This window comes from Protopterus annectens, chromosome 2.part0 (assembly GCF_019279795.1).
Source record: "Protopterus annectens isolate FY-2018-M chromosome 2.part0, PAN1.0, whole genome shotgun sequence".
In the NCBI taxonomy this organism is placed as follows: Eukaryota; Metazoa; Chordata; order Ceratodontiformes; family Protopteridae; genus Protopterus; species Protopterus annectens.
In genome coordinates, this window is record NC_056728.1 from 1,721,952,598 (window position 1) to 1,721,980,491 (window position 27,894).

General features: G+C 42.9%; 1 protein-coding gene across 1 annotated transcript in view; it reads left to right on the top strand.

Annotated features, from left to right (window-relative positions):
- The window catches only part of LOC122792877 (zinc finger and BTB domain-containing protein 40-like), a 1,459,166-nt gene that overhangs the window by 1,311,307 nt on the left and 119,965 nt on the right, over positions 1 to 27,894 (top strand). The window contains exon 16 of the mRNA XM_044060435.1: positions 21,270 to 21,476. Coding sequence (XP_043916370.1) covers positions 21,270 to 21,476 — 207 coding nt within the window. The remainder of the gene's footprint in view (positions 1 to 21,269; positions 21,477 to 27,894) is intronic.

The window sequence follows — 27,894 nt, forward strand, 5'->3', positions numbered from 1 at the left end:
AATGTTGTAATTAAATCAAAACGTGCTTCAACAAAGTAGTAGTTTAAGGGTGTGCACACATATGCAACCAGCTTATTGTACTTTTTTTATTTTTTGTAGTTGTAACATATTTGTTTATTTTTCAATTGAATTGTACTGATTATAGGTCACATTAAAGGTGGGAAAAGTTTTGAAATGATTTATTGTGGTCTCATTTCTTTATGTCACAAAAACCTGTTATTTTAACACGGGTGTGTACACTTTTTATACCCAGTGTAAGTCTGAGTATGAATTGTGATGAAATGAATGAAATGGGATGGATGCAAATCCTTAAAAGTACACTGACCGCAAGAAAAGAGTTTGTTGTTTGCACCATCAGTTGCATGAAGTTTTACGTAAGAGATTGAAAGTGGACAGAGAATAAGTTATGAGGAGTTGTACACGGAGGTTCACAGCAAACATTGTTTTAAGCCAATGTTATGGATAAGTCTGTTTGCTGACAAAGGACTTTGAAGAGCAAAGCTTAGACAGCACTGCACTTATTTGTAGAATATTAAAAAAAATGACACTACTTACATTGGGGGAGAGAAAAGAAACAAAGGTCAGATGTGTGTGAAGGAGCAGAGCTGGATCATGGTCAATTGGAGCTAGCACCTCCCCTCCCTGAAGCCATTCCCATGTTATTCCATTACTTGGCTGTGTCTTCCCCAATTACCATAAACACTGTTCAGACCTGTCAATGTTATTTTTTTAACCATTACAATGATTTTTCAGATATTTGGATTTGTAATTTAAAACTTTTATTTCAAATCTTATAGCACAAATACTGATGGCCATATGTTAATAAATACAAAAGAGTCTCAGACTAAAAACAGACTCGACATGAACAACATTAAACTTCTCTTGAAACTGACATTCATTGAAAATTCATTGAAGCTCAGATTAATTGAGAATGTGTTTGGTCATTGGCAGATTACATGTACCTTGGGCCCTTGACTGTTTTCAAACCATAAGCCTCTTCCCACAGTTTTAGGACTGTGCATAAATGCATTTGTTCTTTGATTTACCTTTCTGAATATTTTAAGTTCAATTTCTTGTTTAATTTATTTCTTGTTTAATACAACAGCATTTGTTAGAGTGCATTTTATATTTGTAGTTTGCTTCTGTATCACTACATCGAACTGTCAGTTCAGCGAATGGCATTTCATCAGAAATGCCATTCATCGAATCCCCCTCATGTGAAGGGGCTATCCCCCCACACCCTACACTGGCTATATATACCAACTCCGAGATCGCACTACAGTGAGAAAAGGCAAATTTCTAGATCCTTACTGTACTGCGATCTCCGTATGAGCAGTTCACTGAACGGCATGTTTGACATAAGTGCACTGAAAATGCCATTCTCTGAATTGGTTTTTCATTGAACTAATAGGGACCCTTGTAGTTCTAAACATTTTTTTTCCAGTAAGCATTGAAACAAAATATGTGAACTAGTTATGACAAAAGTACCCATTTCAGAATATTTCAACCACAAAAGGCCACTTAAACTGCTATCATTATAACATATCAGTACCCACACTCAGCAGTTACATCTACTTTATTGACTGTGCACACATCACACTTCTGATTCTGATAAAATGACCACAGTAAAGTATTCCAATTTGCTTTACAAAAATTCACACTTGTCCTTTGAAGACAGGCTAATGACTTTTTAACTTTGTCTGTGCTGCAGGGTCAGTCATTTTTATCCACAGACTTCCCCAAGCACAGCAATTATATCTACATTGTTGATTACATCCTTCTTAGATGTCTGTTTAAAAAAATAGTATCAGTAATAGTGACAAAGTCAGATAGTTCATTTTTTTTTCACACACGCACACAGTAGCCAAAGTACTCAAACTTAATTCACACACACACACACACACACACACATATATATATATATATATATATATATATATATATATATATATCTATATACACACACACACACACACACACACACACACACACACACATATATATATATGCACACTAGTTCTGCAAAGTCAGTTTAACAACTGTTTAAAAACGGCCAGATGATACTAACATAAGGTACTTTCATTCATAGAGAGCTCCCCACCAGCAGTTATAGTCACTTAGTTGACTGTGTGCACCCCTTATTGTTACGAAGAAATAAATTGTGTACTTTATTTGGATGAACTATGTGAAATTGTATAAAGATCACTAATATTATAGCATGAGATCAGCCACATGTAGCACAGTTTAAGTAGAGGAGTATTTATGAGAGCTTAAGAAACATTAAGCGGGTGTTGAAATATATGTCAGTATGTCCACTCTCTGCAGAAGTAAAAATCATCTGAATAATTTTTACATTAAATAGTGCCATTGCTAATGTGAGCAGCCATGGTGGTGCAGCGGTTAGCGTTGTCGCCTCACATCCAGAGGTTCTCTGGTTCGATCCTTGCCTGCGGTGCCTTCTGTGCGGAGTCTGCATGTCCTCCCTGTGGTCATGTGGATTCCTCCGGGTGCTCCAGTTTCCTCCCACATCCCAAAGACGTGCTGTAGGTGGATTGGACACACTAAATTGGCCTTAGGTGTGAGTGTGTGTGCCTTCTGTGGAAGGTTGGGTGCCGCGCTGGCAACTCGACACCGTAAAACTCCACTGACAGTCATGAGCGGACAGGTGATCTGCTGTGGTGACCCCTAACCGGGTAAAGCTGAAAGAAGCAGAAGCTCCGTTAGTAATGTAGAAGTTACTACTGGAAAACTGCTTTGCATTTCATTGCCTCATCTACAAATACAGTGCTTGCTGCTATTAAAGAATAAATTGCTCATCCATCCATCCACAACCCCTTTTCCCCATTTTTGCACATGGGATTGAGAGAGTATGTTGCATTAAAAGTGGTGTGCTGGTGATATTGTCGTAATGTTTTCTGTTTCTGTTTCCTGATAGAGAATAGCTGGGATACAACGATGACAAGTTCATAGTTAGTAGGCATGCAGTCTTGGAGATCATAGGTGGAAGTTCCTCTCCAGCAACAGTGCAGTTACTGAATAATGTATGTTATATTGTATCTACAACTACTCCTGTAATTCCTATCCTTTTGCAAAAACTACTGCCCCTGGTCAGCTACCGCACCTCTCTGTGTTCCCCCCACCCCACTACCCCTGCTGTCACAAGCTTTTACGTGGCCTATCCAACCTACCCACCCTCATACCTTGCCTTATACCTAACCACTCACTCTGTTAGCTTTTTCCCTTTTTCTCTTTTGTCTCCTACGGGAATAACCACTCTTACCTCTTTATACTTCTCAGTTTGTTCCCCACTCTCACTTCTTTCTCCCACACCAATTCACTATCTACTACCTCAGACCCATAGCCTCCCTTTTCCATACCACAGTCTCACCACTCATCTCCCTAGACTTGCTTCCAGCTTAGCAAATGTTTCAGTCCCTCTCCATAAAAAGAAATAAAAAGGCTAACAATTAAACTAAACAACATATATCTCCTATACTGAATACCTTATCTTCTCACTGATTGTTTTTCTTTCAGCAACTGCTTCACCTTTAGGACGGTGCTGCCCCACTCCATTCGCTGCGCTCACTTCCCTACCCTATCCCCATTCCCACCCACCCCATATCACTTGAACTTAGAGTTACTGACCACACCTACCAGTCAACTCTCACACCCAATTACCCAATCACTTCTCACCTGTAATATCCCATTGCTATTTACCTCACCACACCCTGTACACTACACTCTCTCCCACCACCTAACCTTTACAGCTTGCAATTTACTCCTAGTTACTCCCACTTCTCCAAGTACTATATAACATGTACTCCCCACACAATACCCAACTTCTAAAAGCTTTGCTATACCCATTAACTATCTTTTCACTGTTCACTTTTTCCATCTTTTCCTCCTACCACACAAAACTTTATATCAATATCCCACCATCAGGTCAGACCGAATCCTTAGCCAATAAAATAAAACTAATAAACTTCCCTATATCACCATGTGACCTTACCTCCTCCCAACCTTTTTCCTACTTATATAGTAAGCCAACAAACAAAAGTAACCCTCACTTTTCCCAAAAACAAATCAAAATAATACACAAACTGACTAAACTCTATCTATACCTTCTCCAAAAACTCACTTGCTTTGGAGACATACACCATAATCCAGGACCCAATACATCAACCAACTCAAACTTAAATCAACCAAATCCTCTATACTTAAGGCCTACCTCATCTCTCCTCTTGTTAAACTTGAATGTAAGAAGTATACTTAAAACTCAGTATCTTCATGCCCTTTTAGCAGTGTACAAACCTGAAATGGCTGTGTTAACTGAAACCTGGCTTAAACCAGAACACCACAGTAATGAGATCACTGCCTCTGGTTACAATATTATACGTAGAGACAGGTTAGGGAAAAAGGGTGGGTGGAGTAGCAATATTATTACAAAATCATCTCACTATAGAACAAATTGTAATTCGCAGGAAATCAAAGATGTAGAGCTAATTCTTGCCAAATTAAAACTAAACACCAACAAACACATTATTGCAGGTGGCTATATTCCTCCAAGCAATAATATTACTATAATGGAAAACCTGCTAAACTGGATGACAGCCTCTCTTCCACAAGAGACCATACTGTTAGGTGACTTTAATATTGACTGGTCTGGCTGTACCAGCCACAATTCCTCTACCTACATTAACGTTCATGGATTCACCCAAATTATATCTACCCCCACTAGAATCGACAAGTCAACCAAACTCCAGTCCATCCTAGACTGGATTCTGCTGTCTGACCCCACTCTCGTACATCAGTCAGGCTGTCTTCCAGACAGTCTGAGTGATCATCAAGCAACCTATCTAATTAGGAACAGATCCCACCACATTAACCAACCCGTCCTCAGAGTAGTACGCAACAAAAAGTCCCTCAGAGCCAACGATCTAATAAACGCACTAAAATGTTGCAACTGGACTCCCCTAAAACAACTACCCCAGATGAAGCCGTGCAATACTTCAACTCAACCTTCCTAAACATCTTAAACCATAATGCACCCTCCCGAACCATCACAGTCAGAACTAACTATGCCCCATGGCTATCTAAAGATACTAAGATTATAATGAAAGAAAGGAACAAAACCTGGCTTCAATACCAGAAATCCAAAACCACTACCTTGAGACAAAACTATGTGGAACTTCACAACAGAGCCAAAAGGCAAATTAATCTTGACAAAACTAATTACTACAAATCCACAAAGGAAAAATATGCTCACCACCCCCAAAAATTCTGGGCCACATTAAAGAGTGTACTGCATCCAGGGAAACCTACTACCCCTACCCCTGTATTACCAAACAACCAGGAGGACACCCCCCGCTCAATTTAACAACTACTTTACTAACAGTCCAAGCCCTTGCCAACACCCAAAATAGTGCCAGTAGCCCCATTCCAACAACCACCCCTACCCACCCCAGTTCTCTAAACATGCCCCCTAGCTTTTCTCTACATCCAGTTCTCACTAAGATAATAGCTAAACTCCTCAAAAAACTTAAACCAACCACACCAGCCACTGACAGTCTTCCAGCAGACTTCCTTCAGTTAACTGCAGAGGCTATAGCCTATCCCGTATCTACACTCATAAATAGGTCTGTATCAGAATGTAAAGTTCCTGACATATGGAAAATATCACATATTATTCCACTGCACAAAGGAGATACCTCTCTTGAACTCACAAACTATCGCCCAATCGCAATTCTGTCTCTACTGTCAAAAATATTGGAGAGAGTAGTTCATTCTCAACTAATGAAGTACCTCCTAAATAACAATCTACTATCCAAATCTCAGCATGGCTTTAGACCTTCCCATAGCACCACCACAACATTACTCTCATTTACCAACATAGTCAATTACCATAGGAACAAAGGATTATTCATATCCTCCATATTTTTAGACCTATGTAAAGCATTTGATATGGTTAACCACGGTATACTCCTCGAAACTCTAGGTACCCTTAACATGAGCTCCTCCACTATATCATGGTTCAGTTGCTGCTTATCAGGCCATCAGCAAGCAGTCCTTTGGCAAGACCAATTGTCCCCCCTATTGCCAGTAGCCATAGAAGTCCCACAGGGTTCCATCCTCGGTCCTTTGATGTTCTCCCTATTTATAAACCAAATAGCTTCATCCTCCCTCTCTGCCTCAGTAGTGCAATAAGCAGATGACACCACTATTGTGTGCCGCCCCTACTCTAAAGGAGTTACAAACCCTCACTCAAAATAACTTTAGCTGAAGCATGGATCACTAACATTAAGCTTATTCTTAATTCAAATAAACCCAAACTAATGCTCTTTAGCCCTGGTTGATCACCTGCTCTAAACAATTAATTTACCATAAAATCCACTGACAATACTCTGATCACCCCAGCCACACACACAAAACTGCTAGGCGTTGAAATAGACAGTAATCTAAAATTCGACATACACATAGCACAAACAATCAAGAAAGTAAACAAAACGCTTGGTCTCCTTTATAGGAACAAACACTTCATCACTAAACGTACCAAAGCCAGTATAGCAAGAACTCATCTCTTATCCATCCTCCTTTATGCCTCCCCCATCATGACTAATCTCCACCGCACAGAACTAAACAAAATGGAATCTTGTTACAACTAGATAGCCAAGTTTGCTACTGATGCCTCCTATAGATCCAACCACTGTCTATCCCTCAAGCAACTCAACTGGCTGGAGTTGCCTCACGTACTCCTACTCAGTCAACTCTCAGTAGCACACAAGCTCTACTACCTTCCTGACAAAACCCCAGAACTTCTGCAACTAATTCAGCCTTACATCACCACTAGAGCCTTAAGATCTACTAACCATAACCTCATAAATGTCATCAAACATAAAAATGATGCTGGGAAATCTCTCTCTGCATGCACTATTACCAGAACCTGGAATTCACTCCCAGGCCAAATTACCTCTACCACCTCTTTTACCCATTTTAAAAAACTCCTGAAAACTCATTATGAAAACAGCTGGCTTTGTTTGTGCTATACCACTGGCTAACCCACCCCACTGCACTGTTGCAAGGATTCCATATCCCCGGTATACTTGTCTATCCAATAATATGTACCTTCAGATTCAATGACATAGACTGTATTAACCAAATGCCCATCTTCAAAATAAATAAAAATGTAAGTGATTTTATGTATTTTCAATCATTATCATGTAAAATGCACTATATATAACAAGAATTTGTTAATAATTACTGTAAATATGCTCATAGGTATTTCTTTAACAGTGCTCATATGCTGCTTTTATGTTCTCTCATATATGTACTGTGATATTGGAGCTTTTCTCCCCGGGCTTCCACTGAAAATGGATCTGTTATCTGGTTGGACTTTCCGGTTAACAAACGTAAAATAAAATAAAAAAAGGAGCCTAACTCAAAATCTCAGTTGTTCCAAAGCACTCTGTGGTCAGATGACTAGGCTATTGACAGAGTAGATAAGTGAAGGTGGAAAGATATAAACTCTGCAGTCTTGCCAGAGGAAGCAGCTCATTAACAAGTCAGAGCTTTAGTCCTCTGTGCTGACAGAGTAGCAATTTTTAACTAAATGCAGAAATCCTTTTTGATCTGATCTTGTAGAGACGACGGTATCACAGTAATATGCAACAACTACATAATGAATGTGAAAGATTAGACGGTTCTAATCCTCACTCTAATTAATGTTGCATATATGACCTAACAAATGTTAACCCACTTTGCAGTTGCTGGAGGCTGTAAAGAAGGTACTAAAAAAAAATATTACTTAAATGCAACTTAGACTGTATTACACAATCCCGGCCTATTAATGAATTAATACATTATTTAGTGGAAAGAATAAAGCAAAGCAATTAAAGACAATATAAACGCTACAGCATCTTTTGTTCAGCAACCCACAAGTCATACCAAAGTCCAAATATTACTGCATACAACATAGTTTTTTTTTTTTTTTTTTTTTTTTTTTTTTTTGGGGGGGGGGGGGGGGGGGGGGGGGCTTTCATTCTTGCAGGATGTCTAAATCACATTTTTTACTTCCCTATGTCTTCCCTGTCATCAAGAATAGCTAGCCCCTCTGACATCACTTAGTATAGGTCTGACCTACTTGAATGGCTAATAATGCTGTACTGCTGTAGCATGCACCTCTAGAGTCAACAGAGCCGTTTCTTGGACAAATGGAGCCCTGTGTAGGTTAATGAATCGGGCCCCTGCCAGCCATACCAGTATCTCATTACTTGTCTGTCTCTCGCCAGTTACCATAAACAATGTTCAAACCTTTCAGTGTGCATACAGTTTTCTTCTTTACCTTTACAGTTATCACAGAGATTTCGATTTTATTTAAATTTTTTGTTTTAAATTTTACAGAAAAACAATGACATAACATTTTCTAAATAAAACACTCTCACATTGAAAACAGACTTGGCATGAGAAACAGTAAACTTCTGTTCCCTTGAAACTCACATTTAGTGAAAATGCATCTGGTAGCCAATTAAACTACAAGTAATATACTGGGATTCATACCAAAATAGCATATTGTGAATTACTAATTAGCTGTTATGTGAAGGGTGCAGGTATTCATAAAACAAATGTGTAACACATTTGCTAACAGTCTGTGATCAAGAGCAACCCAGGAGTACTGTCTGGTGAAGCATTTTGGCAGTCACATAGAAGGTAAAGGCAGTGGGAGTGAAACTATGTACTACTGGAAGTAGGTGTTTAACAGCTCATAGCCGTGCTCATCTGCACTAATTGCTAGACAAACTGTTATAACACCATTGGTGCATTTGTGTGCTTGCAAAATTCTAACTTAATTAACAGTGTATTCATAGTTAAAATATTAACATTAAATGTATAGACTTCATCCTGCCTAGTTTGTTTGCAGTTAAATAATAACTTTTCCCGTGTTCAACAGAACAAGGAAACCAAAGATCACATCCAAAGAACGTGACTCATGCATTAATGCTTCTGTTTACTACAGTCAAACCCCTTTGTTTGCACCATAACTATTCTAGTTCATAATTAGTTAATAGGCTTGCATTCCAGGTGACCATTGAGGAGCCTAGCCCAAATTTCCACTTTCCCCAAAGTAATTCCTAATTAAGTAACTTGTTCAAGAAAGGGGTATACATATGAGGTAAAATCAGAGATTTTCTGCAAAACTGATAATAGATAAGAACAGACTACTCTAAATCATTTAAAACGTTAACAGAACAACAGGTTTTGCATTAACATGTGATGTAAGAGTGTTCAATCTCGCCGTTTGTTCTTACACATGGGTTAATCGGCTCTGAGTCGGCCGAATTGCAAAGCTCTGAATCTCAGAGAAGCTCGAGACCAGCCCATATCCCACAATCCTCCCTGCCATTACTCAGATCTAGTTTGCCGCTGCAACAGATCGGATCGAGGAGAGCTCGGACCAGATAGAGAATTGAGTTTTGCTTACTATTTTCAGATAAGATACTGATTTTTTTTCCTAATATTACCTTATAGTTATTAGATTATTATAGAAGTGCTGTGTGTGTGTGTTATTTATATATATATATATATATATATATATATATATATCCCCTTCTTTTCTTCAGGCACCCTTTGTGGCCTAACCCTTTTTCTTTGGGTGTGGTTTTTTGTGAGTGTCTTCTTTATATAGCCCTTTCTTCATATATATATATATATATTTATATATATATATATATATATATATATATATATATATATATATATATATATATATATTCATATAGGATTAGTATTTTTTTCTATACTCATAGTTATTGTTGTTATATAGTACTATGTCAGAAAAAGCTAAATCTGGCTTTAAAAGATGTCAGTGTGGGCAAAAAATGTCCATTACTGACAATCATGCTTCCTGCGTCTACTGTCTTGGCCCTCTCCTTCTCCAAGAGGATTGCTCTATTTGCCATTCCTTTAGCGGGAGGGTCATGACAGATAGGCGCAGGAAGCTTATAGACAGAGGATTACTGAAGCCTGCCTTTCAAGAGGCTTTGGACAAGTCGGATCAGGCTTCTAAATCCTCGAAGGGGTCGAAGATGTCGGAGCCCATGTCATCGGCTCCGAGTTCATCTTCTCGGGTTCGTTCGCCGGTTCCACAGATCTCGGGGCCGAGCGTCGAACATTTATCTTTTCCTGAGCCCCAGATCTTGGAACCGGTGTCGGAACTGCCACCACCGTCCATTCTTCGGTCGGTGCCATCTTCGGCTCCTTCGACCCGTTCTTCCAGACCCTTGTCTGAGACAGATGTGGATCGTGTCATGCAGAAACTCATGGAAAACACGGCCCTTTCCAAGTTAATTGCAGTTTCCTCCCAGTTGGTGTCGAAACTAGAAGGCCTCCCCATATCTCCAACGGGTCCTCCTTCGAGACCCATCCAGATCTCGGAGCCGGGAGAAGAGGACCTGATGATAGTGGAGCCCTCGGTGCCGAAACCGGCCATTGCACGATCGACACCATTGACTTTGACTCCTTCGGAACCGTTAGGGGAGTCGCGGAGCCGACGGTCTTTGCTCGGTTCCGGGACAGAGTGTCGTACCGACCTGTCGGTACCGAATCTCCCTCTCGGGGCCTCGGCACAGACTGGCTCGGCTCCGTCCTCGGGGTCGGAGCCCATGGCACCTGGTTCTGGGATGCTTCCATGTTCTTCGAAACTGGGGGAGCCCTCGGCCAGGGGTTCGGGGGCCTTTGACCTTATGAGGAAGGTATTGTCTGCACAGACAACCACATCATCAGGGGAAATTTCTCCTTCCCCAAAAGGGCCACTTTCTGTTTCTACTCCCACGATCCATCCCAAGCGTAGAGCCCAATTGCCTCAGACCCCCCCCAGAGGGTTCCCCCTGTTCCTTGGAGGCCTCACCAGAAGCCCCCTCTGATGAGGTCCCGAGGAAACGGTTGTGCAAGAGGAGGCACATAGATTCCCCACAGGAATCTCTAACGTCTGACACCGACTTGGATGAGGCAGAGGGGTCCCCCAAATCACCCTCGAAGGATGTGTCATTTGCATACATCCTGGAGATCTTGAAACAGAGGGGTGATTGGCAGTCCCTAGCCCCCACTGAGGACGAGTCGGTGCTGCTGACGGCTTTTGGGGCTCAACCTTCTACCTCCTGGGTGACTCCGCCCTTCGATGAATTAATGGATTTGATTGCTCGAAGGGCATGGGAGGCACCTGACACAGTGGAACCAGTCCCTAGGAAACCAAACAAGTTCATCACTGCCCCCAGGATAGATTTTATCTCACCAAGGGAGTTCCTGTCGACGCTGTGGTGGTGGCGGCAGCCACGAAAAAGGAGATGTCTGAGTCTTCCTCATCTGTTCATCCTCCTAATAAGGATTCTAGGACTATGGACAGATATGGGAAGCGCATTTTTAGTTTAGCGACTTTTTCCATGCGTTCGCTAAACTATCTGACCCACTTCACATGTTTGCAGAGGGATCTCATCAAGGAGCTGACAGATACCCTCCAGGGTAACACAGATGCTGCTGTTTGAGAAAAGGTAACAGCACAACTGAACATCCTCACCTCCATAGTAAACTCATCCATGAGGCTCATCTCGTATGCAGCCAAGGGATCGAGTAGAGCTGCAGCTTCAGCGAATGCTCTTCGAAGACAATCATGGATGCGGCTGTGCTCCTTTGCGGAAGCTTTCAAGTCTTCTTTTGCCAATGCCCCTTTTGATGGTGCCACACTTTTCGGGCCCAAGGTTAAGGAGACTCTCACTCGGTGTGAGCAAGAGGGAAAGACCCTGTCTGCTGTCGGGGTCCGTTTTTCCGCTCCTACTAGACAGTACCCCAAAGGGCAATAAGGCGGAAGAATGTGGTTCCGTAAGAATCAGGGATCTTTCCAGACCACACAGAGTGATACTCCCTCCAGAGGCAGAGGAGGGGGTAGAAATGGAAGACGCCGCCCCGGCGGCAGAGGGGGTCCGCATAACCAAGGCGACAGGGATTCCATCCCTGGGAAGCCTTTCCAGCACTCCTGAAGGGAGGCCCGGCTGTCCTGATCTGGAGGCAGTCGGGGGTCGCTTAGCTTTTATACCCACTGGCCTGGCTAAACATTACTTCGGATTCTTGGGTAAAAAGCATTATAACCAGAGGATACAAAATCCCCTTCACTTCAACACCACCTCTACAAAGAAAGTTTCCAGATGTGCCACCCCGTCTGTGAAAGCTAGCAGCTGTATAAATTTCAAAGCTGCTCGAAAACAGAGTCATCCAACCAGTCCCGGCGGGCCAAAGAGAATTCGGAACTTACTCAAGGTTCTTTTTAGTTCCAAAAAAGACAGGGGACTGGAGACCGATCTTAGATCTCAGCCATCTCAACAACTTCATGAAGAAGGAAAAGTTCCGGATGGTCATGCTTCAATCGATCCTTCCATTCTTACAGAAGGACGATTGGATGTGCTCTATAGATCTCAAAGACGCGTACTACCACACCAAAATGGCCAGACAGTCCGGAGATCACCTGCGCTTCCGGCTGGGAGCCAGTCACTTTCAGTTTCGAGCTCTGCCCTTTGGACTCACCTCAGCCCCCAGGGTATTCACCAAATGCATGGCAGTAGTTGCGTCTCACTTGAGACGACAAGGATTCCAGGTGTTTCCCTATCTGGACGACTGGCTCCTCACCGCCACCACCAAGCATCGCCTATTGCAAGCCAGAGACTACACAATCGGCCTTTGTTCCCACTTAGGGATATCCATAAACTTCGAAAAGTCTTGCTTATCGCCCTCACAGTGTATTTCCTTCATCGGAGCAGACCTAAATACACAATCGACACTACTGAAGCTCCCCTCAATAAGAGCTTCAACACTCAAACAGCAGGTCCTTCTTCTTCTGGTCAGCAAGAAAGCCCCAGCCAAACTGGTGTTAAAAGTGTTGGGACTGATGGCAGCCGCACTAATTGCAGTCCCTATGGGAAGGTTACACATGAGGATTCTACAATGGCTGCTCTTCGCGCAGTGGTCATTCCAACACCTACCCCTAGCGCACGAGATCAGGATAACAGAATCTTGCAGACGGGACCTCTCATGGTGGGTGCGCAATCAAACTGTTATAACACCATTGGTGCATTTGTGTGCTTGCAAAATTCTAACTTAATTAACAGTGTATTCATAGTTAAAATATTAACATTAAATGTATAGACTTCATCCTGCCTAGTTTGTTTGCAGTTAAATAATAACTTTTTCCGTGTTCAACAGAACAAGGAAACCAAAGATCACATCCAAAGAACGTGACTCATGCATTAATGCTTCTGTTTACTACAGTCAAACCCCTTTGTTTGCACCATAACTATTCTAGTTCATAATTAGTTACTAGGCTTGCATTCCAGGGGACCATTGAGGAGCCTAGCCCAAATTTCCACTTTCCCCAAAGTAATTCCTAATTAAGTAACTTGTTCAAGAAAGGGGCATACATCTGAGGTAAAATCAGAGATTTTCTGCAAAACTGATAATAGATAAGAACAGACTACTCTAAATCATTTAAAACGTTAACAGAACAACAGGTTTTGCATTAACATGTGTTTTGTGAACAGCAAAAACTGTAAAATTCTAATGACTGGCATTGACTGATGGTAATACTCAAGTGATTTACCAAAGGAAAAAAAACAGAAAATTAATGGCAGTTAGTGTGGGGAATTAAGGCTCTTGCCTCTTGTATGTAAGGTAGTACAGGCTTTGAGTGTGTGTGAGACAGTGCTCTCTAACCAGAACCTTTTAAACACACACACACACACACACACACCTTTCCCTCCTGTAGTACATGCAATTTACAAATAGAATTTCCATGTACTACTTGTTTCTGTCCTGTTCACGTCAGCAGCATATTAAGTGTATGCCCTAATGCTAGTACAAAAAAAGGTTCCAGTTTGGTTTGCTAGGATCATAATGAAATTCTTCAAAAAATGACTTGTTTCCTGCTACAGGCATTCCATCTGCTATGTGTGTTAAACCATGCACCAGTTCCTGGAGGTTTCTCATTATTTGCTGTGCTTGCTGGCTGCAGTCTCATTAGCTCAAAGCATCGTCAGTGAAAGAGTGAGAGAGAGAGATTGGAGATGCATGCTGAGCCAAATCAATGATCTTTAGCAGCAGTATTGTAGTGGACTTGATCTAGCAGCATTTAATTCTGCGGGAAGATTGGTTTGGACTTTTTTAAAATTCAGTGTTGTATGGATGCCACCCCCCCAGCCAGCACTGGACCCCAGGCAGTTGCTTAGGTTACCTTGTGTTGTACTTGGTCCTGTGAAGGAAAAGTGTGGTAGGCAAAGAAAAGGAATTATAAGGTGACTGGAAAGCTTGTAAACAAGGGGGCTAGCTTCTAGCTCAAATTATTGTTAATGTAAAATGAGAAATATGCATCAGTTGTGAATATAAGATAAAAAATATTATTCTATATTTGAAATCAGATTTAATGTATGATTTAGAAATAAGACCCAATTAAAGTTTTTAATTCTGTACTGACATATTAAGTGCTGTTGTATATAAGATAAATGGTAGAATCTAATGATTAGCTTTGGTTGGATACTAATTAAGTGTAAGCTATTGCAGGTATGTTTTTGTTTGGTAAGAACAATAAAGACTGATAGACTAGTATAAAAAGGTATTGTTTTATACAAACTCTAAGAAAAGACTTTTAAGTTTAACTGTCACAAGTCTTAAGGCAAATGCACTTGTGGAACTGCTTGATAGTTTGATAATATTGAAAATATATATAAATTGAATAAAAATGTTTCCTGGCCTAGTTTTGTTTTCTTAAACGTAAAAAATATGTTTAATATTGCATTCTACCTTCTCAGACATAGTATATATCAGGTTCAGAAGATTATTGTAAGTTATGTTTAATTCTAGAGTTAATGTCTGGGTTCATTGTGTTGTTTCTTACTCCTTATCACAAGTGCAGAAAACTGTTGAGTCCTGATGTAAAAAAAAATCAACAAATAAACCATGACTCGAAAGTAAAACTGAAATTTGAAATGTATTGTTGTACCATTAAAACGATTATGCAAAGAACTCCCCACTCCCATATGCACACATCTGCTGTGTATGCTTATCTTCTCTGAGATTACTGCTTCTCAGACCAGGTAAAATAGTTAAGGTGACTCCAGCCTCATACTTGGTATATAATCCTCACAGATGCACTTGCAGATGCAGTATCATGAGGCCCTCAGTCATGGTCTTCTTCAGAATTCTGATGAGTATCCACTGATGTTCTTCATGTTTCACTGTTGCAGTCATTACATTTGGATTATCTGCCTGCAGGTAGCCGTCAGCCGGCCTGAATATCAAAATCTTGGGTCCTGTGTCGGATGCTGTCTCTTCTATTATGATGTCAGGTCGTCAGAGGTATAAAGCATGCAGCCAACGCCATTACATCAGTCTTTCTTGCTGCGCGGTGACTGTAGCAGAAGCAGTTCGCAAGTGCAGGTCGTCCGACTCCGGAAATTTTCGTTTTCAAGTTTCAGAACCGAAGTCTTCAAAAAAGCTAAGTACCCCATTGGGGATCCTTTTTCTTGCTCTAAACCGATGTCAGTAAAAGTTAACAATTGTATTACCTGTGGAAAGCAAATACCTCATAAAGATTTTCATTCGTACTGCATTCCTTGCTTAGGCCCAGACCACGACGTCCTCGCTGTCAGTTTTGTGCCTTATTCAGTCCTCGAACTATTCATCGTCAGTCCATTTTTGCATCAAACTATTTCGGTGCTCGGTTTAATTATCCAGAAATGGCTTCGGTAAGCCATCCGACTACCGACATTCCGAAAAAACATAAAGGTAAAGACAGAGACAGACCACATAGGTCCAAAGCTGCCGACGACGCTTCCATTAAGCTAGTTGCCAGTTCGCCGGTACTCAGTGAGGCGCTTTCGCAGCCCCTGATACCTGCTACTTCAGATTCGCAGGCCTCTACTGAGACCCATTCGGAGTCTGGTAGGCCGCGAGATGCTTCTTCAACTATGGAACCTGTGGATTTCTCTACCTTGGATGGGTCCGGTGCCGCTGTGCAAGCACCGGCTTCTGAGGGTGTATTCAGGCCTACTGACTTGCATTTCAAACCGACGCCATCCTCTTCTTCAAGGCCTAAAACTCGACCCACGCCTAGAAAACCGAAGTCCAAACTGCATGGTCAGCCCCATATGCCTAAAAAACAAGTGATAAGAATGGCTGAAGACCTTATTACTTTAATTAGGGGAAGCCAGCCTTCACCCTCTAAGAGACCTAGAACTGATTTTCCTTCTGATTCTTCTGATCAGGATTCTGAAATTTCTGTTTCTTCTGATTACCAGGATTTATCCTTATCTACCTATGAGGATTCTGATGCAGAGGACTCCATACCCTCTGCTTCTCCTCCAGAAGATTTTTTTTTTGGTGAAACCTTGCACACTCTTAGGGAGCATTTCCACTGGGAAAGCCAGGATTACTTTGACTCCAAAAAGAGGCTTAGGGAATTCTTACTCCTACCTCAACACAGGCCTTTAGCTATCCATCCTGTCCTGGACAATGTAGATTATGCCTTCTTGGAATCTAACCTGGCCCCAGACACTTTACCTCTGGCTCCCAGAAAACCTGACAGATATTACAGAGTACCTGACTCTCACAAGTTCCTCTTCAAGAATCCTACTGCGGACCCAGAGACCATTTCACAGGGACCTAAAGGCATTAAGGCTACTACTGCCAAAAACCCTACCCCCTCTGATAGATATTCCAGGGCCTTGGACAGATGGGGAAAGAAGGTATACACTTCTGCTACTTTGGCCATTAGGGCCTTAAACTGCCAGTTTCATATGTTAAAGTATCAGCAGATTATTATTGGACTACTTAAACAGAAAATTATGTTGATTCCTGACTGTGTTGAAAATAAATAATTACAGGATTTAATGCATTCTGCTGAACAAGTTGGTAAACATAACTTTGCAATGTGGTTTTGACTCTTTAGAAGCATCTTGCAGGGCTGCTGTCACTGGGTCTATTCTTAGAAAGCATGCTTGGCTTAAGGAGCAAAATTTGCCAGATCATGTTAAAGCTAAATTACTGGATGCCCCCTTAAACCAAGACCGCCTGTTTGGCAACAAAGCAGAAGTACTTAAAAAGATGGAGGAAAACGCTAAATCTATGCAAACTGTTAAAGATTTCCTGCAAGTACAGCCTCCCAAATTTAGTAGGCATTGGCCTTCTAAGAATTGATCCTTTCCTGCCTCTTCCAGGCCTTTTCAGTCCAAACCCAGGAACAGCAGACCACCTAGGCTACAGTCTCAAGGTACTCACAAGCCTAAGCAGTGGGGGGCTCCCACTTCCAAAGCTGGAAGTAATACGACACCCCCCTATGGAAAACTGTCACAGTGACTTAACCTTAAACCTTCCAAGCCCTGCTCAGCTGACTGCTTCCTTAGGGGGAAAGATCGCCCTGCATGTAAAAAACTGGGAACTCATTACCCAGGACAAATGGGTTTTAAATATAGTTTCCCAAGGATACAGATTCCAGTTCCACACTTTACCAACCCCAAACTGTTAGTCAGACCTACCACCAAATCGGTGGGCAGAGGCTCAACAGCAGGTCCTCTCTCTTGTAAGTATCAGGGCTATTCAACCTGTCCCAGCAGAAGAAAGGGGACAAGGTTTTTACTCAAGACTTTTCCTGGTACCCAGAAAAGACAGCTCCTGGTGTCCTATCCTGGACCTCTGTATTCTAAACACCTTTTTGGTAATACCAAAATTCAAAATGCTAACTCTTCATCATCTGCTTCCTACGCTAGGCAGAGATGCCTAGTTGGCAACCTTGGACTTAAAGGAAGCTTACCTGTACATTCCAGTAAGGGAATCTTGCAAGAAATACCTACGCTTCTGAGCAGGCTACAGGCACTATCAGTTCTCTGCACTTCCCTTTGGATTATCTACTGTGTCCAGAGTATTCACAAAGTACCTAGCTCCTGTCATTGCATTTTGCAGGCAAATAAATATTCAAATATACCCATACCTGGACGATTGTCTAATTCAGGCAGAAAGCCAGGACATGCTACTAAATCATCTGGCATTTGCAGGCAAATAAATATTCAAATATACCCATACCTGGACGATTGTCTAATTCAGGCAGAAAGCCAGGACATGCTACTAAATCATCTGGCATTTGTAAGGAAACTGCTGACCTCACTGGGGTACACCATAAACTAAATTAAATCTCATCTAGTACCCTGCCAACAAATTGTATTCCTGGGAGCAAGCTTGAACACAACTTCCCAGATGGCTTACCTCACGCCAGAGAAACAAGTTTATTTGACAGCCTGCTTCAATCTACTGGCCACAAAGACCCAGCTATCTGCAAGGAAAGTCCTGCAAGCCCTGGGGTTCATGGCCTCTTGCATCCTACTAATTCCATATGTAAGACTGCATATGAGGAAACTACAATGGTATCTAAAAAGCCTATGGTGTCAACATTCTCAGGACCTGGAATCAGTGATTACTATCATTCTTTATATAAAGACAGAGTTCCTTTGGTGGCAGAGGCCTGCTACCACAACAAGGGACTGCCATTCACTCTACCCCCTGCCGCCCAAACCCTAACAACAGACACATCAGACTATGCAGAGGGGCTCGCTTGGCAGGGCACTGTATTCAGGCCAACTGGAACCCAAGTCAAATGCACCTGCATATCAATCAAAAAGAAATATTAGCTGTACAGAATTCTCTGACATCCTTCAAGGACCACATTATTCCAGAACAATTATTGGTAAAGAAAGACAACACCAATGTTATGTAGTACATAAACAAGCAGGGGGGAACGTACTCATACCCTCTCTGCAGACTAGCCATGGCTCTGTGGAATACAGCCTTGAGCTACCAAGTGCACCTACAAGCTCAATTCTTGCCAACCAAGCTAAATTCACTGGAAGACGACCTAAGCAGAAATCTTATGGACCCACACGAGTGGAAACTGGAACCAAAGATATTCAACATTCTGAGAAACAAATGGGGGAACCTAGAGATGGACCTGTTTGCCTTCCCTCACAACTCCCCTCACAACTGCCAATTGGACAAATTCTGCACAAGGGCTCCCCATAGACAAGCTTGGAAAGTGGATGCCCTGTCCTTCACCTGGGAAAGCCTCTCAGTTTATGCATTTCCCCTTTTGCCTCTCCTCTCGAAAGTTCTGCTAAAGATCAAACAGGACAAACCAAGGACAATTCTGATTGCACCAGACTGACCAAGCCAGCACTGGTACTCCCTCTTGCACAGTATGTCACTGCTGGAACCATGGCACCTGCCTCGGACCCCTTCCCTGCTGTCCCAGCAGGCGGGCCAGATTCTGCACCCTCAGCTTCAAACCCTGAACATTGCAGCCTGGCTAATTACCTGAGCTCTCTTATAACATCTTTCAGTAAGCAGGTGCTAGATGTCATTCTGGAGGCAAGGAGGCCTAGTACTAGAAAAGCCTATGCTGAAAAGTGGAAATGGTACAGTTCCTGGAGCCAGACTCAGGGGATGGGTACAACAGTGCCCAGCTTACCACATATTCTTCAATACTTAACAGACTTGCTCCACAAGGGCCTTTCCTTCTCATCAATTAAAATTCATGCCTCAGCCATTTCAGCACATTATAATACTGAGCTACCCCTCTTCTCTCACCCCCTGCTAAAACAACTCCTCAGAGGGGCCAAAAACTTAAGACCACCCAGGAGAGCCCCTACTCCAGCCTGGGATTTTAACTTTGTATTGGAAAAGATCACTCTACCTCCTTTTGAGCCACCTGCAACTGCAGAGTTGAAATTCCTTTCTTGGAAAACAGCCTTCCTTCTAGCCATCACTTCAGCAAGAAGAGTGTTTGAATTACAGACCCTCATGGCAGTGGAGCCCTTCATCATTTTCCATGCAGACAGGGTGTCCCACAGGACCAGTCCTTCCTTTATGCCCAAGGTGGTATCCAGTGTGGCCCTTAATCAGTCCATTCATTTGCCAACCTTCTTTCCTAATCCACAGAACAAAGGAGAACGAATACTGCACTTTTTGGATGTGCACAGACAACTTAGATTTTATTTGGACAGGACTAAGCCTCTCAGAAAAAACTGAACAGCTGCTGGTTGCCTTTGCTGCAAAGGCAGAGGGGAAGGCCATTTCAAAGCAAACCATTTCTAAGTGGATAGGCCGTTGCATTCATTTCTGCTATAAGCACCATGGAAAACCTACCCCACAGGGGATAAGACCACATTCCACCAGGGCTGCATCTACTTCTACAGCCTTTCTCAGAGGTGTCCCTGGAGCTCTGTACATGCTGCTACCTGGAGCTCTGTACATGCCTTCGCCAAGCATTACCACTTACATATTTTTCTAAATCCAGAGCTGGTTTTGCCACTGCAGTCTTGCAGGGCTTAATAGCTGGTCCTAATGCTCTCTAACTGCCGCCTCCCTCCCTTAGCTTTGGGAATCTACCCAAATGTAATGACTTCAACAGTGAAACACGAAGAACATAGTACAGTTGTGTACACTTACCATAAATGTAGATGTTCGAGTGTATTCACTGTTGCAGTCCTGGTTACCCTCCCTCCAGCCCCCTGACTTCTCTTGGCTCTACCTTTCTTCTTGTTTAGTGTATTTCAGCTTTCTGGTGTATTTGCTTTTTGCTGGAGGTGTAACCTTATACATAATTGCTTCCCATTATGGGGGCACCTGACATCTGGGGCAAAAAAAACTGATGTAATGGCGTTGGCTGCATACTTTATTCCCCTGACGACCTGACGTCATGGAAGAAGAGACAGAATCCGACACAGGACCCAAGACTTTGATATTCAGGCCGGCTGAGGGGTACCTGCAGACAGTTAACGCAAATGTAATGACTGCAACAGTGAATACACTCGAACATCTACATTTATGGTAAATGTACACAACTGTACTTTTTTCATGCATGCACACCTGGATGTCTGCCTTTCATATATTGGACCTCCATTATCCTTCACAGGAAGCTTATTTTTGATGTTACTACTCTTTTGATTAAAAATATTTAGATTGTGTAGTTTATCATTTTAGCTACATTGCTTAACTTTGTAGACTAAAAACATCCACACGACGTAGCACTTCAAGTTAATCTGTCTTGTTCTTTTTAAAAATTGCAGGCCTGAATGCATATGTCTGATTATGCAAGGCTGCCACATAGAAAATTGTTATCGTAGTATAACTTTTTTATACGTTTACTTTTTAACTTATTCTTGTTTTGAAATTTTTTGTCTTTCATTTCACAGGGCTAGAATACCATAAACGGACCAAACATTTTGATGAAAAGCCTTTCTCCTGTGAAGAATGCGGGGCTACATTTGCAGCCAACTCTACCTTGAAAAACCACATGAGACTTCATACAGGCGAGAGACCTTTTGCCTGTAAACACTGCAAAATGTCCTTCATGCAGGCTGCTGCTCTGGCGTACCATATCAAGAAAAAGCATCCTGAAGGTAATGAAAAAGTCGCCATTGCTGAACGGATTTGCATGCAGAATCATATGACTAGTAGGGAGGTTGAAATAATTATGCTGATGGCATTAAAAAAAAGGAAGCATGTGACTGTTGGATATAAATTGAAAGGGGCCACTGCTGTTGGATTGGAATTTTTCAGGATATAGCAGATGTGTACTTAGAATTTCATAGGTAGACACTAGGTACAAGGCTATCTGCCCTAGGGCATTTATAAGCCTAACCAGAATGTGTTGGCTTTCGCCTCCCTTTTAGACTAGATTCCTGAGCCTCTGTCCAGCAGGGCCATAGAAGTGATCCCAGGAGTAAATTTACGATTTCCCATCCACTCATCAAGATTTCTCTTGAAGAGTGTCAGCGAGGAGCTCTGACTAACATGGACTGGGATTCCACTCCAGAGCGAGGGAAGCCTTTGGGATATGAATCTATCCCTCCAGCATATCCTATTTATTGTTGTGCTAAGGTTTAAATCCCTAGAGCGTGTAGCTGTAATGAATTTGGTTTCCTTGAGGTGGAACATGTCCAACAATTCCGGGTTAGACATGGCCTTGTACGTCAGGCAGAGATCACCTCTGAGTAGGCGGTAAGCAACTGAGTAGAGCTGGAGTTTCTTTAGTCGAGCTGCATAGGGCATCTGTTTGAGGCCCACAATCCTCTTGGTGAGGCATTTTTGAGGTCTCTCCAGCTGTTGCAGGTGTTGGGTAAGGTACATCCCAAATGGGGCATTGTACTCAATTATGGGCCTGATGAGCGATGAGTAGAGGGGCACAATGACCTCTCTTGATCTAGATGTGAACCCTTTTGTGATTAGGTGAGCTATATAGAAGGTTTTTCTAACCAGTTTGGCAATGTGATTGTTAAAGGAGAGGTTACTATCTACTTGGGTCCCCAGATCCCTAATTACTTCTTCTGTACTTAGTGGATTCCCTCCTATGTGGTAGCTTGTGGGCACTTTGTTTTTCCCAAAGGGGATGACTATGCACTTTTTGGCATTTAGCTTGAGGCCATGGTTCTGACACCAGGTATCCATTTCCGTAAGGCCCTTCTGGAGGATGCTTGTGTCAGCCGGTGAGTCGATTATGGCTCCCAGTTTGCAATCATCTGCGAACTTGGTAAGCCACAGTCCTCCCGTGTTTGCCTGTACCTCAGAGAAGTATATACCGAACAAGAGGGGTCCCAGGACTGAGCCCTGTGGGACGCCACTTATAACCGGTTTAGAGTCGGACGTGGCACCCGCGACTCTGACCATGCGAGTTTTATCCCTGAGCCAGTTCGCAACCCATCTTGTGACATATGGGTTAATATTTAAGCTGGTAAGCTTATTTAAGATGCCAGAGTGGGGTATTGTGTCAAAGGCCTTTGCGAGGTCCAGGTAGGCTGTGTGGACTACCTTTCCCTCATCTATGGCTTTGGTTATTATTTCAAAGAAGTCAACTAGGTTTAAGAGGCAAGATCTGCCTTTAACAAAGCCGAATTGGGTAGGGTCCAGTGTTTGGCGGTTCCCAATGTCTTTGTTTATGAGATCCATGATGATGAGCTCCATATCCTTGCAGACCAGGCTAGTCAGGCTTATAGGGCGATAGTTCCCGGGATCCGTTGTGGCGCCACCTTTGTGGAGCGGGATCACTGTTGCTGTACGCCATTCTTTGCGTACATAACCTGTGGTAAGGCAGAGTTGGAACAGTGAATTTATGTGAGGGTTTAGTTCATTTTGGAGCTCGTGTAAGACGCAGCCCAGGATACAATCCGCTCCCATTGATGCTGTGTTTTTTTACTTTGGAGAGGGCTGCTTTCACCTGTGTGTTTGTGATGTCTGGGGGACTGCATTCTTCTGGGATAGACACTGGCCCTTTTGGGGGGCAAGGGGGGGGTAAAGTTTGCACTGAACTTGTCCGCCAGGATGTTGGCAATGTCAGTGGGTTCAATGTATTTTGTGTCATTTTGCACCAGCTCAGAGCAGGTCTGAGAGTTGCCACCCAGATTCTTGACGTAGCTAAAAAAACGCCTTGTGATTATCTTTAGAGTCTTTGGCAATTTTTCTTTCAAAGCTAGCCTTTGATGATTTTATGAGGGATCGAAGTTTCTTGCTAGTACCGATCAGGGATGCCTTCCCTTTTTGGGATTTTTGCCTTATCATGTAATAGTTTCCTCCTTCTGTTGTATAGCTTATTTATGGCCAGGGTCCACCAGTCTGGTCTCCTGTTTTTGGAGGAGTGAGTCTTGGTTTTAATTTGGATGGCACGATCCATGCATTCCTGTAGGTGCTCATAGAGTGCATTTGTAAAGGATTCTGCGGTTTGGGTAGCATTTTCCCTTAGCCCGGGGGCTTTGAAACTTTCCACCTCGGTCTTGAGAAGTGTGAAGTTTGCTTTTGAGAAATTTTTCACAGTGGTTTCCTTGGCTGGGGGTGGGGTCGGGATGTGGATGTCCATTGTGATTAGTTTATGGTCTGATCTTACCAATGAGGGTTTTACCTCTGGTGTGGAACATTGAGCCCCTATGTTGGTGATGACCAAGTCCAATATGTTGTCCCCTCTTGTGGGAGTGGTGACAAGTTGTTCCATGGCATTTGAGTTTATAAACTCCAGGAACCGTTGGGCGAAAGAGTTGGGACTTCAGTAGTTTTCCCTGTCAGTGTTTGGGTAGTTGAAATCCCCCAATATCATGGTGTTTGGTGAGACCTTCATATTCTCCAATGTTCTCAGGAATGCCGAGTGGGGGTCCTGATACAAGGTGGGTGATCTGTAGCAGGCTACAAACTGAAAAGCAGTTTTACCTACTGTTAGTTGCACATGGATGGTTTCCGCTGCCTCGTGCAGTGCCACTAACCTGGAGGTGTGTGTATCATTGATGAAAATGGATACTCCCCCACCTTTAGTATTTCGGTCCATGTTCTGGGGCCGAAAAGAATGGTATGAGTTGAATCCTTGTAGTGCTGGGGTGCTCTCAGGGGCCTTGAACCAGGTTTCTGTTACTGCACAGATATCAATTTTCTCCATACTGAGAAGTGCCTCGAGTGCGTGCATCTTGATGTTTAGACTTCTGGTGTTGAGTAGCATTACCCTTAGTTTTTTGTTTCTGGTATTGTCTATGGAGGTGGGTTTGTCTTTTGAGCCTTGCCTAAAAAAGGCACTATGGGGGTGGCAAGAGCCTTAGCCAGTGTTCGAAAGCCTAAGGGTGACAGGTGCAAGCCGTCCCTGGCAAAGCAACGTGGCTTGTCGAGCATGTCATCCCAGGTTGACAGACAATGGATCCCCTTTGAATGACACCAATAGCTTAGCCAATTGTTAAAATTTATCATTTTGTCTTTATACTGTGGCATCATTCTTGGTGAGGGCAAGATGCTACTCAGGGTCAGGGTCATACCGGCCTTTAGGTGGGAAAGCCAAGCTGGAGCCATGCTTAAGCTTTTGAACTCTCTGGGCAAAAACCATACACTCGTGAGCCAAATTGAAACAGTTTTTGTTCAAAATATGCATCATTGTGTAGTACTAGACTAAAACTAAACTATATACAACATGTGCCCGAGCAATCACTGACACACAGGTTAAAACAGCCATATCCATAGCCAAAAATACAGCTTCAGTGGGACCAGACGGTGTCCCAGGCTGTGTCTTACACGAGCTCCAAAGTGAACTAACCCCACACCTAAACACGCTGTTCAAACTCAGCCTCTCTACAGGCTACGTACCCATAGAGTGGTGCACAGCAACAGTTATCCTGCTCCACAAAGGTGGAGCCACAACGGATCTCTGACTAGCGTGGTCTGCAAGGCTATGGAGCGCATCATCATGGAATTCATTAACAGAGACATTGGGAACCTTCAAACATTGGCCCCTACCCAGTTTGACTTTGTTAAGGGCAGATCATGCCTCCTAAACCTGGTGGACTTCTTTGAGACAGTTACCAAGGCTTTAGACAAGGGAAAGGAGGTCCACACAGCCTACCTAGTCCTCGCAGAGGCTTTCGACACCATTCCCCATTCCGGTATTATAGACAAGCTCACCAGACTGAACATAAACCCCTGTGTCATGAGATGGGTTGCCAATTGACTCATGGATAGAACCCACACGGTGAGAGTTGCAGGCTCTAGGGCCAACTCTAAACCAGTTACAAGTGGCGTTCCCTAGGGCTCAGTCCTGGGACCCCTCCTGTTCGGTATATACTTCTCAGAGATACAGGGAAGCACAGGAGGGCTATGGCTGACCAAGTTCGCAGATGACTGCAAACTGGGAGCCATAATTGACTCTCCAGCTGATACAGACATCCTCCAGAAGGGTCTCACTGAGATGGATACCTGGTGTCAAAATCATGGCCTCAAGCTAAATGCCAAAATGTGCATAGTCATCCCCTTTGGAAAAAAACAAAGTACCGGCGAACTATCACATACGTGATAGTCCCCCTAACTACAGAAAGTGTAATAAGGGATCTGGGGACCCAAGTAGATAGTAATCTCTCCTTTGATAATCATATTGCCAGGGTGGTTAGAAAATCCTTCTATGTGGCCCTCCTAATCACAAAAGGGTTCGCATCTAAAACAAAAGAGGTTATTGTGCCCCTCTGCTCATCACTCATCAGACCCATCATATAGAGTACAATGCCCCATTTGGGATGTACCTTACAAGACACCTGCAACAGCTGGAAAGACCACAGAAGTACCTCACCAAGAGGATTACTGGCCTCAAACATATGCCCTATGCAGCCCGACTGAAGAAACTCCAGCTGTACTCAGTTACATACCGCTTACTCAGAGGTGATCTCTGCCTGACATACAAGGCCATGTCCAACCCAGAATGGATGGACATGCTCCACCTAAAAAAAAAAAACAGTCCCTAAGAGCCACACGCTCTAGGGATCTAAACCTCACCACAATGATAAATAGGACGTGCTGGAGGGATAGATTCCTTTTTCCCCAGAGACTCCCCATGCTTTGGAACAGGATTCCAATCTACATTAGGCAAAGCCCCCCCTCACTAACAATCTTCAAGAGAAACCTTGACTAGTGGATGGGAAACAGAAAATTTAGCCCGGGGATCACTGCAGTGGCTCTGCTGGACAGAGGCACAGGGAACTAATGGCTCTGCTGGACCGAGGCACAGGGAGCTAATCTAAGGGGGCGGCAAAAGCCAACACATTCTGGCTAGGCTTATAGATGCCCTCGGGCAGATAGCCTAGTACTTACCTATGAACCTATGTATACAAAACATGTTCTCATGTTAGAGAAAATTCTGTTATATTTAATTGTTGTAGTGTCATAAGCCATTATCAAGTTTATCTCAAAACATTCCTAATTTAGGCTAGAATTTATAATTAAGATTTAATAATTAAGTAGAAGTTAAGAAAGTTAATTTGTCTGTGTACTTAATATTCCTTCATAATTTATTTATTTTTATTTCTGTACGCATCCTTTCATGTCAGACTTTCTACTTATTTGAAATCAACTGTGATTACTCTTTGTATTTTTCTGCTTGTCTACTGCTCTCAATTTCAGATTTTCCCTGTGTCTTTCCTCTAGTATCTCCTCTGTATTTCTCCTTTCACTCTAACTTTTTCTTAAATTCCAAAGATACGTAAACTTGTATCCTCAGTATTTTACTTTATTGAATACCCTGTTAATTCCCACACAAATTCTGTTCTTGTGTGTAATTATTGATCTGATCTTGTCATTTTCATTCATTCCTCAACCTGTGGGTCTTGGATCCGACTCGCTTGTTTTCCAAGCTGGAGATTTGAAGCTCGAGCTCCTCTTGTGCTCTTTGTGAGGCTTTCCATCCATGTGCTCTGGCAGATTGGAGGAACAAACTCATTCTCAAGGGTTTGCTTCCTTCATCTTCCTCTTCTGCTGTTCCTTCCACTTCAGGGGCTCAGCCACCTTCCAGAAAACACAAGGAGACTCAGGAAAGCCAAGAAACATTCCCCGGACAGGTCTTCTTCCTCTGTTTCTGAGCCTGTCAAAAAGGCACCAATTTCCTCGGATCCAAAGTCCTTGGAACCGACCCTCTCGTCTCCACTTTGATCTCCTCCACCTCGGGCTGTAATCCCCAGCTTGGAGCCGAGTGTGTCGACCCAGAGATCTCCCTTCCAGGAGGTCTCTCCTAGGAAACCTTCAAGAGCACCTTCAGTGTCCTCCTCCACCAGTTCCTCTTGTATTTTATCTGATAACGTGGATAGTCTGATGAGGCAGTTTCTTCAGCCACAGATTCAGATGGGGGTTTTGCCGACTCCATCTCCCTGACCTTGTAGTTACCAGGGCATGGAAAGAAACTGGACATTGTGAAGCCCATACCGATGAGGGCCGACAAAATTCTTACTACACCTACAAGTAGGACACATTGGGCAAAAGAGATTCCAGTAGATGCCATAGTGGTTGCGGCAGCCACTAAGAAGGAGCTGGCTCAGG